The 12,691-nt window shown below is 44.0% G+C and overlaps 1 protein-coding gene, 1 long non-coding RNA gene and 1 other non-coding gene across 6 annotated transcripts in view; 1 reads left to right on the top strand and 2 right to left on the bottom strand.

Moving 5' to 3' along the window:
* Positions 1 to 187: 187 nt before the first annotated feature.
* The window catches only part of PRPF39 (pre-mRNA processing factor 39), a 36,325-nt gene continuing 23,821 nt past the window's right edge, over positions 188 to 12,691 (bottom strand). For all 4 annotated transcript variants that reach the window (XM_007531141.3, XM_016191730.2, XM_060175573.1 and 1 more), the window contains 7 exons: positions 12,519 to 12,683; positions 12,082 to 12,208; positions 10,847 to 11,115; positions 8,659 to 8,843; positions 2,022 to 2,096; positions 1,270 to 1,390; positions 188 to 907 (listed from right to left, as the gene is read on the bottom strand). In XM_007531141.3, coding sequence (XP_007531203.2) covers positions 851 to 907; positions 1,270 to 1,390; positions 2,022 to 2,096; positions 8,659 to 8,843; positions 10,847 to 11,115; positions 12,082 to 12,208; positions 12,519 to 12,683 — 999 coding nt within the window. In that variant the 3' untranslated portion in view covers positions 188 to 850. The remainder of the gene's footprint in view (positions 908 to 1,269; positions 1,391 to 2,021; positions 2,097 to 8,658; positions 8,844 to 10,846; positions 11,116 to 12,081; positions 12,209 to 12,518; positions 12,684 to 12,691) is intronic.
* Positions 9,379 to 10,430, top strand: LOC132533507 (uncharacterized). Its single transcript, XR_009545397.1, has 2 exons — positions 9,379 to 9,493; positions 10,238 to 10,430. It is a non-coding gene; the product is annotated as an uncharacterized LOC132533507 (long non-coding RNA).
* LOC132533657 (small nucleolar RNA SNORD127) lies at positions 10,718 to 10,789 on the bottom strand. The gene has a single exon (XR_009545508.1). It is a non-coding gene; the product is annotated as a small nucleolar RNA SNORD127 (small nucleolar RNA).

Below are 12,691 nucleotides of genomic sequence, written 5' to 3'. Positions count from 1 at the left end.
AAATAAGCATACTGTAGTGGGAAGACAAACATTCATTTTAGAAAAAGACTAAGATCTAAGAAATGCTAGCAGTGACTGAATTCAGGAACATGTATCCATCAACGCCAACCCCAACCCCCAATGACGTATAGATCCAGTGAGATATCCGTTCAGTACTTCCCCCATTAAACGCATAACAATTAGTGGATGAGTCTTCCATTTTATTACAAAAATGAAGATAATCAGTTTGATCAAAATGAAAGCTTATAAGTTTTACATGAATAGTCTAAATACAAAGTCTCTGGAAAGAGCATTTGATATGATACTCATTTTTCCTAAATGGATGCAAACATTCCATTTTCTCACTTATCTCTGCCAAAACAGCACTTTAATATATCTTTTCTCAGACACAAGCTCACAAGGGTAACTGACACACAACCTTGTCAGCGAAGGGAAAAGTCTCCTCTCTCTCTCTCTCTCTCTCTCTCTCTCTCTCTCTCTCGGAGGCGAGTCTCGCTGCCCAGCCCTTTGTCAGTGTCTCAGCCTCGCGCTGCACCGACACGGTCTGCAGTCGGTTTCATTTCCTACCTTTAAGGCTACAAAACTGTTGCAAATGCATCGCAAAAGAATTCTAGAACACTTATGCAAAAATCAAAAAATAGTTCTCCAATAAAAAGTAAATTTTATAAATGGTAGGAAATAGGATCAGTGGTGAGCTACTAAGTGACATTTCCTCCTATCACTAACAGATTATGTTCCACAGAACCGGGGAAGACAAGTTGACAAATACAACAAGTTAATGCTGTTCACATCCCTCATTAAAAAAATAATCTCCTATTTTCACATACTCCACTTGATAGGCGTCTTTCCATCAGGTTGGAGGGGGAGGGTAATACTGTCCATAATTCCAAGGATTCTGATAATTGTACTGAAAGCAAAAAGCAAACATGTTAGAATACTATAACTCTGAATGGTATGTATTTAAAAAAAATACAACCAAAGCAAACATGTCAGAATACTAGAACTCTGAGTAGGATGTATTTAAACAAAATAGAACCAAAGAACCAGAAGCAGAGCACCACATTGGACATGTAATGCTGGGGACCGACTCGACTCCGGCCTTCACAGTGGAAAGCCCAAGGCTTCAGTCACCGCGCCTCCTCCTGGGCGGCTAAAGCAGACTTCTAAGAAGACACTATTCGATGCTTAATAAAAACCAGAACTATCCTAGTGTATGCTTTCAGTCACATGTCTGAACAAAAAAATGCAATTATAACTGCGTGGACTTACTTGATACCAGGCACTATAGTTATATGCAGCTTGATTGGCCTGTAAATCGCCATCGATCATCTGTGCAGATGATGAAGTTGTATCTTCGGTGTGCAATTTCTTTTCCTCTGGCTCTTCTGACCTAAACAAAAGGTGAAAATGGAAGCTTTCAAAACTTCTATAACTGAGCACTTTTAACAAATGGTAAATAGTTGACTGTTTGCCAAAAAATAATGTTCTGGGAGTCAGGCAGTAGAGCAGTGGGTTAAGCGCACATGGCGCGAAGCATAAGGACCAGCGTAAGGATCACAGTTCAAGCCCCCGGCTCCCCACCTGCAGGGGAGTCGCTTCACAGGCAGTGAAGCAGGTCTGCAGGCGTCTGTCTTTCCCTCCCCCTCTATCTTCCCCTCCTCTCTCCATTTCTCTCTGTCCTATCCAGCAACTACAATAATAATAACTACAATAAAGAACAAGGGCAACAGAAGGGAAGAAATAAATATATTTTTTAAATGTTTTGAAGGTATTTCTAGGGGCCAGGTGGTGGCACATCTGGTTAAGTGCACACACTACAGTTCACAAGGACCAGGGTTCAGGCCCTTGGTCCCTACCTGCAGGGACTTCAGGAGTAACGAAGCAGGGCTGTGGGTGTCTCTGTCTTGTTAGCTCTCTAAGCCGCCCCCCTCGCAATTTCGGTCTATCCAATAATAAATGCAAAAATATTTTTAAAACGGCATTTCTATGGTACGATGGCTTCTAAGCAAGAAACTGCTTACCCATTCTCCGCTTTCCTTTTCAAAGAATCCTGTTCTTTTAGGAGTGTTTGATGTTCATCATAAGCATTCAGAAGCCTAAGGGGTGAAGACAAAATCCTTCAGTTATTTCCATTTATGAAAACAAAATAAACTGCAGAATATACCTGCTGACTGTGGTTACGCTGGATCATGAAGCAGACACCATCCTCCATTCTAAGCCTCTGTCACTCAGGGAGAGACCAGCACAGACCAGGCAGCACCTCCCTGCATCACTGTGTCACTCGGGGAAGAGACCAGCACAGACCAGGCAGCACCTCCCTGCATCACTGTGTCACTCGGGGAGAGACCAGCACTGACCAGGCAGCACCTCCCTGCATCACTGTGTCACTCGGGGAGAGACCAGCACTGACCAGGCAGCACCTCCCTGCATCACTGTGTCACTCGGGGAGAGACCAGCACTGACCAGGCAGCACCTCCCTGCATCACTGTGTCACTCGGGGAGAGACCAGCACAGACCAGGCAGCACCTCCCTGCATCACTGTGTCACTCGGGGAGAGACCAGCACAGACCAGGCAGCACCTCCCTGCATCACTGTGTCACTCGGGGAAGAGACCAGCACAGACCAGGCAGCACCTCCCTGCATCACTGTGTCACTCGGGGAGAGACCAGCACTGACCAGGCAGCACCTCCCTGCATCACTGTGTCACTCGGGGAGAGACCAGCACTGACCAGGCAGCACCTCCCTGCATCACTGTGTCACTCGGGGAGAGACCAGCACAGACCAGGCAGCACCTCCCTGCATCACTGTGTCACTCGGGGAGAGACCAGCACAGACCAGGCAGCACCTCCCTGCACCACTGTGTCACTCGGGGAGAGACCAGCACAGACCAGGCAGCACCTCCCTGCATCACTGTGTCACTCGGGGAGAGACCAGCACAGACCAGGCAGCACCTCCCTGCACCACTGTGTCACTCGGGGAGAGACCAGCACAGACCAGGCAGCACCTCCCTGCACCACTGTGTCACTCGGGGAGAGACCAGCACAGACCAGGCAGCACCTCCCTGCACCACTGTGTCACTCGGGGAGAGACCAGCACAGACCAGGCAGCACCTCCCTGCATCACTGTGTCACTCGGGGAGAGACCAGCACAGACCAGGCAGCACCTCCCTGCATCACTGTGTCACTCGGGGAAGAGACCAGCACAGACCAGGCAGCACCTCCCTGCACCACTGTGTCACTCGGGGAGAGACCAGCACAGACCAGGCAGCACCTCCCTGCACCACTGTGTCACTCGGGGAGAGACCAGCACAGACCAGGCAGCACCTCCCTGCACCACTGTGTCACTCGGGGAGAGACCAGCACAGACCAGGCAGCACCTCCCTGCATCACTGTGTCACTCGGGGAAGAGACCAGCACAGACCAGGCAGCACCTCCCTGCACCACTGTGTCGCTCGGGGAGAGACCAGCACAGACCAGGCAGCACCTCCCTGCACCACTGTGCGCAGCAAGGAAGTCACCTTGCCCCATGAGCTATGATGCCAGCACTTGCTTCTGTTGTAAAAGGACGGGCAGACCTGATACCTGTAACTTCCTGACTGACTTCCTCTGTAGACAAAGTCACTTCATGTGCTTTCCCAATCACAGATGGAGATGCAGCCAACTTACATCCCACTGGCAATGGTGTGTGAGTGAGCACATGCTGTGACAGAGCTGTCTGCTGCACCCCACGACATTTAACTGGGCTGCAGCCAACTGCCCACTGTCGTTTCAATAGCTAAAGCCGGTGGGATGCTGATCGCAGCTGCCTTACCTATAGATAGCCTATCACAAAACCAAGTAGTGACTCTGACCACGTGGTTTAGTCACTACGGCCATATTTGTATACTGAGGTCTCATTTAACAGCATTTACTGACTCCTGCCAGTTAAAACAACATGCACTTAAACTGTGATCATAGTAAACTGAATTAAAACTACTATGAAATTAGTGTTGTGATAACAGAACTGTCACTGATTAAAAAGGTAGCCTTAACGAATAAAAAATACTCTGATGTGACACACTGATAAATTTCACCTGGTACAACTTTCAAAATCTGTAACAGGCTGAAGGAAAACTGATATTAAAAATCATGATTGTTTTCTCTTTACAATTTTCTAATATGCTGTGTTTCAGAAAAGAAAGATGGCCTTGTGGCAGGATGTAGCTCACACAACAGAGCGCGCAGCTTACCAAGTGTGAGACCATCAGATCAAGCACATGAAATGAGAGAATCAAGGAGCGTGGAGAGTCGCTGCTCTCTGTCCTCCCTGCCTGTTAATTATTAAAGAGACAAAGAGCCCAGGAAGCTACACTGGCATTGCATGTGCAGCCTAATACACACTTAATAATAACCAGTAATACTAGTTCCAAAATGTCCAAAACGTACTGTGAAACCTTATCAGTAACATCTACTTGAGTGTTCAACATCAAGGACTTTAAAATGGTCTGAAAATCCGAGTGGCTCTGGAGGTGCATGGCCAGTAGACAGAAAGACATCCACAGGGAAGGTCTTAAGCTCTGTTCCCAGCACCACACATGCCAGACTGACGTTCTGATTTCTTTCATTAATCAAACATTTAAAAAATGAAAATGGTAAAATACAACTAATGATAATAGGATTTTTTAAAAACCAAATCTGCATTCCTTTTAAAGTTTATACCATTTCCTTTTTAAAGATTTATTTATGAGAGGGAGGTGGTGCATGGATAAAGTTCTGACTTTCAAGCATGAGATGCTGAGTTCAACCCCAAGCAGCAGCACTTGTACCAGAATGGTGTCTGCTTCTCTCTCTCTCTATCTTTATCATAAATAAATAAAATCAGAGAGAGAGAGAGAGAGAGAGAGATAAAGTGCCAGGAATTCCTCCACTGTGATCCAGCCTCCTGTTTGATGCTGGGACTCCAACTTGGCCCACACACATAGCAGTGAAGATGTCTTGCCTACCAAGCTTTGTTTCTGACACACTAATCCTGTTACTTGTCTCATTTCAAAACTTAGGAAATTCCCAAATGGCACGTTTATGAGTCACCCTCCCCCCTTAATTTCAGCTACAACAACATTATTAGATCTGACACTCAAGACTTTCCATGGCATTTATAAAGGCATATGTGGCATCTTTAGCTATGCCCTGAGTCTATTTGGGTATTGGTGCTAAACTGAGATTGTATTTATTATTTATGCAGCCCAGGGTCAAATTCAGCCACTGTGGCATTTAAGGAATACTAGGTGCTGAGATCACTTTCTCCTCCTGAACACACACACACACACACACACACACTCATTTTTATCAGAGAGAAGTATAGAGTGAAAGACCGGAGTACTGCTCAGCAACGGTTGCTGGTGCTGAGGACTGAACTTGGGACTTCTGAGCGAGCCTTAGGCTTCACAGTCTTTTACATAACCATTATGCTGTCTCCCAACCCTAAATAAATTTCTTAAAAACTATTTAACCTTGATCAAACATCTAATAGCTCCCTACTATCAACCTCACAGTGAACGCGTCTAAAGTCATCTAACTTGTAAGACATAGCACAGTCAACATGGCATGTCCACATTGGACATCTCTCTAATCAAGCAGATATTTCTTTTATAGGAATTTCAACTGTTTCTTGCCATTTTGTCCTCGGCTTAGCTCCCCAGTATCCAGTGATAACAATATGAAGCTCAGCCTGCTTTATGAAGGATGACAGGTCCAGGAGCTGGGTGGTGGTGAACCTGGCTGAGCACAAGTGACAGTGCGCAAAGACCCGGGTCTAAGCCCCGGTCCCCATTTGCGAGCAGTGAAGAAGGGCTGTAGGTGTCCAGCTCACTCCCCACCTCCCTGTACTCTCTTGATTTGTCTGTCTTTATTAAATGAATTATTTAAAAAAAAAAAGGGAGCCGGGCAGTGGGTCAGCGGGTTAAGCACACATGACGAAAAGCTCACGGACCAGCATCAAGATCCTGGTTTAACCCCCCCCCCCCACTGCCTTCCCCTCCTCTCTCCATTTCTCTCTGTAATATCCAATAATGACAGCAATAACAACAACAACGATAAACAACAAGGGCAACAGAAGGGAAAAAAAATTAAAAACACATGAAAAAGAAATGGCAGCTCCATGCTCATCCAGAGATCACGGCCCTCAGCAGTAATGTGCTGCTAAGGCATAAAAATGTATGCACCATCCAACTATGACACCATCCTCCCAGACGGTAACTTAGGTCATCTGCATAGCTGATGTCAGGCTCAGGTAAAAACTAGTAGGGTCATGGGCCCCTTGGAATAGACGTAAAATAGACCTACTAGCTTTTTCCAAAACGGAGACCCCAGATCTTCATCTGCAACATTCTTCTTGCCTTTAGGCTCATGATTAGCCAACAATTTGTTCTGCCTTATATGTTAACTCTTTTTCAGCCACAAGGTTCCAGTTGCTATCATGATGCCAACCGGACTTCCCTGGGCAGAAACCCCACCAATGTGTCCTGGACCCCAACTCCCCAGATCTCTACCCCGCTAGGGAAAGACAGGCTGGGAGTATGAATCGCCATGTCAACCCATGTTCAATCGACCCATGTTCAGCGGGGAAGCAACAACAGAAGCCAGACCTTCCACCTATAATGACCCTGGGCCCATACTCCCAGAGAGATAATGAATAGGGAAGCTATTAAGAGAAGGGATTGGATACAGAGTTCTGGAAGTGGGAATTGTGTGAAGTTGTGCCCCTCTTATCCTATGGTCTTGTCAATATTTCCATTTTATTAAAAAAAAAAAATTAAAACAATTAAGTGAAAAAAAAAATACGTGTCTTCCCTGGTCACCACATCTAACTAAAGTAAAAGCTAAAATTACATGGGACAGGGCGGAGGGTAGATAGCATAATGGTTATGCAAAAAAGACTCTCATGCCTGATACTCCAAAGTCCCAGGTTCAACCCCCACCACCACCACCACCACCATAAGCCAGAGTTAAGTAGTACTCTGGTTAAATTTAAAAAAAAAAAAAAAAAATTACATGGGACATATGTATACCTCAGTGCAAACAACAGATACATATTTAAACAAAAGTACAAGGAAAGACTTTGATATTAAGGAGAAAATGCTAACCTTCCTATAAGCCTCTCCATTTATTAAAAGAAAGCATGGGTCAACACTTGGAAACACTTGGATAATGCACTGCTTTGCCAGGTGTGTGACCTGCGTCTGAACCCAGTCCCTAGAGTTTTTTAAATTTTGTACTGTGGTCGGTCTCTCTGAATCTCTAAGAAAGCCAGCCTGGAGCAGTAAAGCCCTAGAGATGATCAAAATTAATTAAATAAAAGCATTACCTATATATCTACCTTAAACTGCAATGTATCTTATATTACATAATCTATAGATAATGATAATAAGCACTAAACTCAACTAGCAGTTAAATATTAGTTTAACTATAATTTAAATATCAAAAATATATGAACATATACACACAGAGAAACAAATTCTCATTTTAACAGTATCGGGGGTCAGGTGATGGTACACCTGGTTGAGCATACTTGCTACAGTGTGTAAGGACCCAGGTTTGAGCCTCTGGATCCCACCTGCAGTGGGAAAGCTTTGCGAGTGGTGAAGCAGGGCTGCAGGCATCTGTCTCTCCCTTTCTATCTCCCTCTTCCCTCTTGATTTTTGGCTGTCTCAATCCAATAAATAAATAAAGATAATTTTAAAAATTGTAGAAAAAAAACATTTCAATGGAAATCCTAAATGAGAAAGAGAAACCACATAGCCATGGGATATTTCCTAGAGGGAGAAATATGTTTTTTTTAGAGTCACCAGATGCGGTGGGAGGCCACATTTCTCAGAGCACTGCTTGCTTTGGCTTAGGGTACTGCAAGGGGTTGCACCTGGAACTCTGGAGCCTCCTCAGGCACTGTGTTATTTCCCCATCTAAAGTGAATCCTTCTATATTCTTCAACTGTAAGCACTTTACAGTTTATGAAGTTGAGGTCATTAGACATGATTTAGAGGCCATGTGTACCCTCTTCTCAGCTGAGAAAAAGTGGTATCCAGTTCCAGGTTAACTCACATCTATCTATCATGATGCAAAGAAACATTTTTCTGTTACAGAATTTAACCCTTGGCCCATTTCTATTTCATGAGCTGTCTTTTCTCATAAAGTCCCTGTTTAATTTACCCTGCTAAAATTTAACTATATTTCTTCCTATTCAGTGTACATTTACAAAATTAAACTTATGCTCACATGCACAAGGAGAAAGAAACCTATGAACCATTTAATATTCATTTATTCCCTTTTGTTGCTCTTGTTGTTTTATCATTGTAGTTATTATTGTTGTAGTTATTGATGATGTCATTGCTGGATAGGACAGAGAGAAATGGAGAGAGGAGGGGAAGACAGAGAGGGGGAGAGAAAGACAGACACCTGCAGACCTGCTTCACCGCCTGCAGGTGGGGAGCCGGGGGCTCCAACCAGGATCCTTACACCAGTCCTTGCACTTACCACCACCTGCGCTTAGCCCACCGTGCTACCGCCCAACTCCCCTAAGGAACATCTTAATAGAGCATTAATTTGCAATAATTATCAAATTCCCATCCAAAATCATCACTGCTTATTTACTAGTCAAATATCTATTATGTAAATAAGAACGTACTTATTAACATCTGAACCAAAATCTTCAAGAAATTCCACTTTTCTTTGAGAAAATGTAATTCTCATCTTGACAGGTAGCGAACCATGTATAGCTTTGTCAAAAAAATGTAGGATGTTTTCTTCATTTTGCTTGAGGTCACCGCTGTATTCCATTTCAAGTAAATTGAGGTACAACTTTGCATTCTCCTGTGTAAAAAATATTATCAATTAATAATATGTCCAAATGATTTCCTTAAACCACAGCTGTTTAAAAATACCTTAGCTTCCTATTCACAACATGAACAACTCAGCAATGAAACCTGTATGAAAATGTGACTCCTAAGTGTCCTCAGCACACACCAGATGGGTGAGAAAAAAAAATTAGCATCTGGTATGTAGGAATCTCTTTCTAGTTATCTCCCCAAACTATATACCACTGTTACGTGCCAATAAACTAAGAGTCTCTGTCCTACTATGGGTTTAACAAACTTGGCCTACCACAGCAAATATAAAGTACAAGTGCAACACAGAAGGTGGCACAGTGGGTAAAGTTTGGCTTATGGAGTTTCATTCCTAGCTCTGGGTGTGCCAGAGTGATGGCCTGGTGATGTCTCTGCTTCCCTCTTGCCAATAAATAAATCTAAAATCAAGCACCAACAACAAAACACCAAAAGTCATCTCTACAAACCCTCTAAGTCCCCAACGATTTAAATTTTTACGACTGTAGATACTCCTCAGAACGTGCATCTGCTTACACCCATGAACCTGCGTCTGAGAGCAGGTCCATTATACTGTGACTCTTAGACCCAGTAGCAAAGCAGCTGTATTCGAGAACACTGTCCTCACTGCGTGGGCCGGTCTGAATACGGGGTCTGGGCATTTGCTGTATTCGAGAACACTGTCCTCACTGCGTGGGCCGGTCTGAATACGGGGTCTGGGCATTTGCTGTATTCGAGAACACTGTCCTCACTGCGTGGGCCGGTCTGAATATGGGGTCTGGGCATTTGCTGTATTCGAGAACACTGTCCTCACTGCGTGGGCCGGTCTGAATACGGGGTCTGGGCATTTGCTGTATTCGAGAACACTGTCCTCACTGCGTGGGCCGGTCTGAATACGGGGTCTGGGCATTTGCTGTATTCGAGAACACTGTCCTCACTGCGTGGGCCGGTCTGAATACGGGGTCTGGGCATTTGCTGTATTCGAGAACACTGTCCTCACTGCGTGGGCCGGTCTGAATACGGGGTCTGGGTATATGCTGTATTCGAGAACACTGTCCTCACTGCGTGGGCCGGTCTGAATACGGGGTCTGGGTATATGCTGTATTCGAGAACACTGTCCTCACTGCGTGGGCCGGTCTGAATACGGGGTCTGGGTATATGCTGTATTCGAGAACACTGTCCTCACTGCGTGGGCCGGTCTGAATACGGGGTCTGGGCATTTGCTGTATTCGAGAACACTGTCCTCACTGCGTGGGCCGGTCTGAATACGGGGTCTGGGCATTTGCTGTATTCGAGAACACTGTCCTCACTGCGTGGGCAGGTCTGAATACGGGGTCTGGGTATATGCTGTATTCGAGAACACTGTCCTCACTGCGAGGGCAGGTCTATGCTGTGTTTTTTCTGTTATGACCAGAGTTGCTTTTTTTCTTGCACTGAAACTGAGCTGTAGATTCTCTATGAAGTGGCATCTTTGGATTTTTCCCTCGTTTTATGGGTTACTGTAGTGACCTCTTAAAACTTGACACTGTAAATAAAAAACTATTTGCAAGGAAGAAACCAAAAAAAAAAAAAGAAATAGACTTAGCATTAGCTGGACATCTAAAATGAGGAAAACATATGTGGTCGTTAATCTATTAATATATGTAAGGAAATAGTTCGGGGGAAAAGAATAATCTCACTGATAACTGCAAGTAGCACTATGCTTTGTTTTGTTTATAAGATGTTCTCCCAGGTCCTCTATTCTACTAGTAACTAGCAGATTTCTTGTAACATTTCTAAAAGTAAGAAAAATTGTCACAAGATCTACAAGACTTTTTAAAAATCCAACAAGATTAATGATTACAGAAAGTTTTTTTTAAAGAATGGCAACATCAGCTTAGAGGGACTGTTGTCTTCATTTAGTAATACAGACCAAATACTTCATCATAGTTGCCAACATACAGACACACCACTCACTTCTTTTCTTAAAAAAAAAAAAAAAAAAATACATACTTTGTCTCTCTCAATTGCTTCCAGAAGCACTTTTCTTGATTTTGGAAGGTTTTTTTGTATTTTGAAAAGATGCCTGGCTAGCTTGATAGCATAAAACGACGACTCATTGTTGGATTTGGCATTCTTAATTGCATCCTGGAGCAGGTGTTCAGCCTCTTCCAGATTTCCATGACGTCGTTCTAAACTTACTCTTCTCAACCGAACCATCGCCAGTCCTAGAACACATTCTTCAAATGTTCGCAAGATATTTCTGGCTTCATTTATATTACCTAGAAACAGCAATCAAAATGTATGGTTTTGTTTCAACTTGTGACACTTTTTATTCCACGTATTTATTTATAGGTGGGGGTAGATAGCATAATGGTTATGCAAAGGGACTCCCATGCTTGAGGCTCCAAAGTTCCAGATTCAATCCCACCCCACCGCCATCATAAGCCACAGTTAAAAAAAAAAAACAAAAAGCAATGCAGAAACCAGGTTTTTTTTTTTTTTTTTTTTTTTAACTAGTGGTGATGCAGGGAATTGAACCTGGGACTTTGGAATCTCAGGCAAGAGAGTCTGTCAGCACCACCATGAAGCTATCTAGGCCTGCCCTATTTCAGGTAGTCACAGACAGCTCACAGGGTCAGTCCATTCGTGTGTGTGTGTGCGTGTGTGTGTGCGTGTGTGCGTGCGTGTGTGCGCGCGTGTGTGCGCGTGTGTGTGTGTGTGTGTGTGTACACAATTTTCTCCTGTGCAGTCTAAGTCTTGTGCCCACATGATTCTACCCCTAGGCTGATCTTTTCCTTCATTCTTTTTTCTTCAACATTTCAGAAAAGCAGAGAGGTGGGTGGACAGGGAGAAATATCACAGCCCCACCCCACCATCCATGGATCTTCTGGTGCTGTGGTGCTCCTCTGTGGGGTAGGACACAGCCTGAATGCTCACTCTGGGTAGGGGCCATGCTTTAGCAGGTGAGCATTCGCTTCACCTCTACTCTGCCCGTTTTTATGTTTTACACAAGGCAGACTGCTCTGACCGTTTGTTTAGATGTCACGTGTGCAGCTTTTAGGCTGCATAGCAGTTAGAAAAGTGAGCACAGTGCCACGAAGCCTACAGTTGTCACTGTCTGGCCCTTTAAAGAATCCGTTTGCTGATCTCTGCTTTACACCACGCCTCAAGATTCAACTTCCAGTATTTTATCCTGAAATGATTTAAAAGTCCAGAAAGTATCCAATGAATATCCTCATTCTTACCCTGCTGTTCCTCAAAAGCTGCCCAAAGCATATGCACCGTGGGTTTCTTGGGGAGGTGGGTAGTGCAAGCTCTGCTGAAGACATGCCTCACTCCTTCAGTGCTATGGCTTTCCATGTACTTGGCGTACTACACACAGAAACAGAGGAGATACTGAAGAATTTACAGTTGAACATGTCATGAAATATGTGACAGAACGATAAAATTCTATTTTTAAACCCATTCAGCACCTTTATTGAACCACTAGACTAGTTTCTGTAAGGAAGGACGGAGAGGCAACGAGGTTGGCATATGCAGCAGTCAAATCTGGTTGCAAGCAGACCATCTCCTAATGCAACAGATATAGTTATATGAACAACATTCAACAGAAGTACAAAATAGGTTAGTCACTAGATAATGTTGTAATGCAATCAAGTTTCAAAGCATGTCACTTCCTTACCTTAATCCAAAACTCCTCATAGAGGGCACAGGATATGACACATCTTTCAAACAGAACCACTACACGCTCATGAGTGCCATTCTCAATTTCAAATTCTAAGTATTCTTTCCAGTTTTTTAGCTGTGCCTTTTCCAATGGTTTCACATGAAAATAAGGTCTTTTAATCTATAATA

Source organism: Erinaceus europaeus, chromosome 16 (assembly GCF_950295315.1).
Source record: "Erinaceus europaeus chromosome 16, mEriEur2.1, whole genome shotgun sequence".
NCBI classification, from domain to species: domain Eukaryota; kingdom Metazoa; phylum Chordata; class Mammalia; order Eulipotyphla; family Erinaceidae; genus Erinaceus; species Erinaceus europaeus.
The sequence above is the reverse complement of the archived record's forward strand: the minus strand, read 5'-3'. Positions and strand labels throughout refer to the sequence as shown.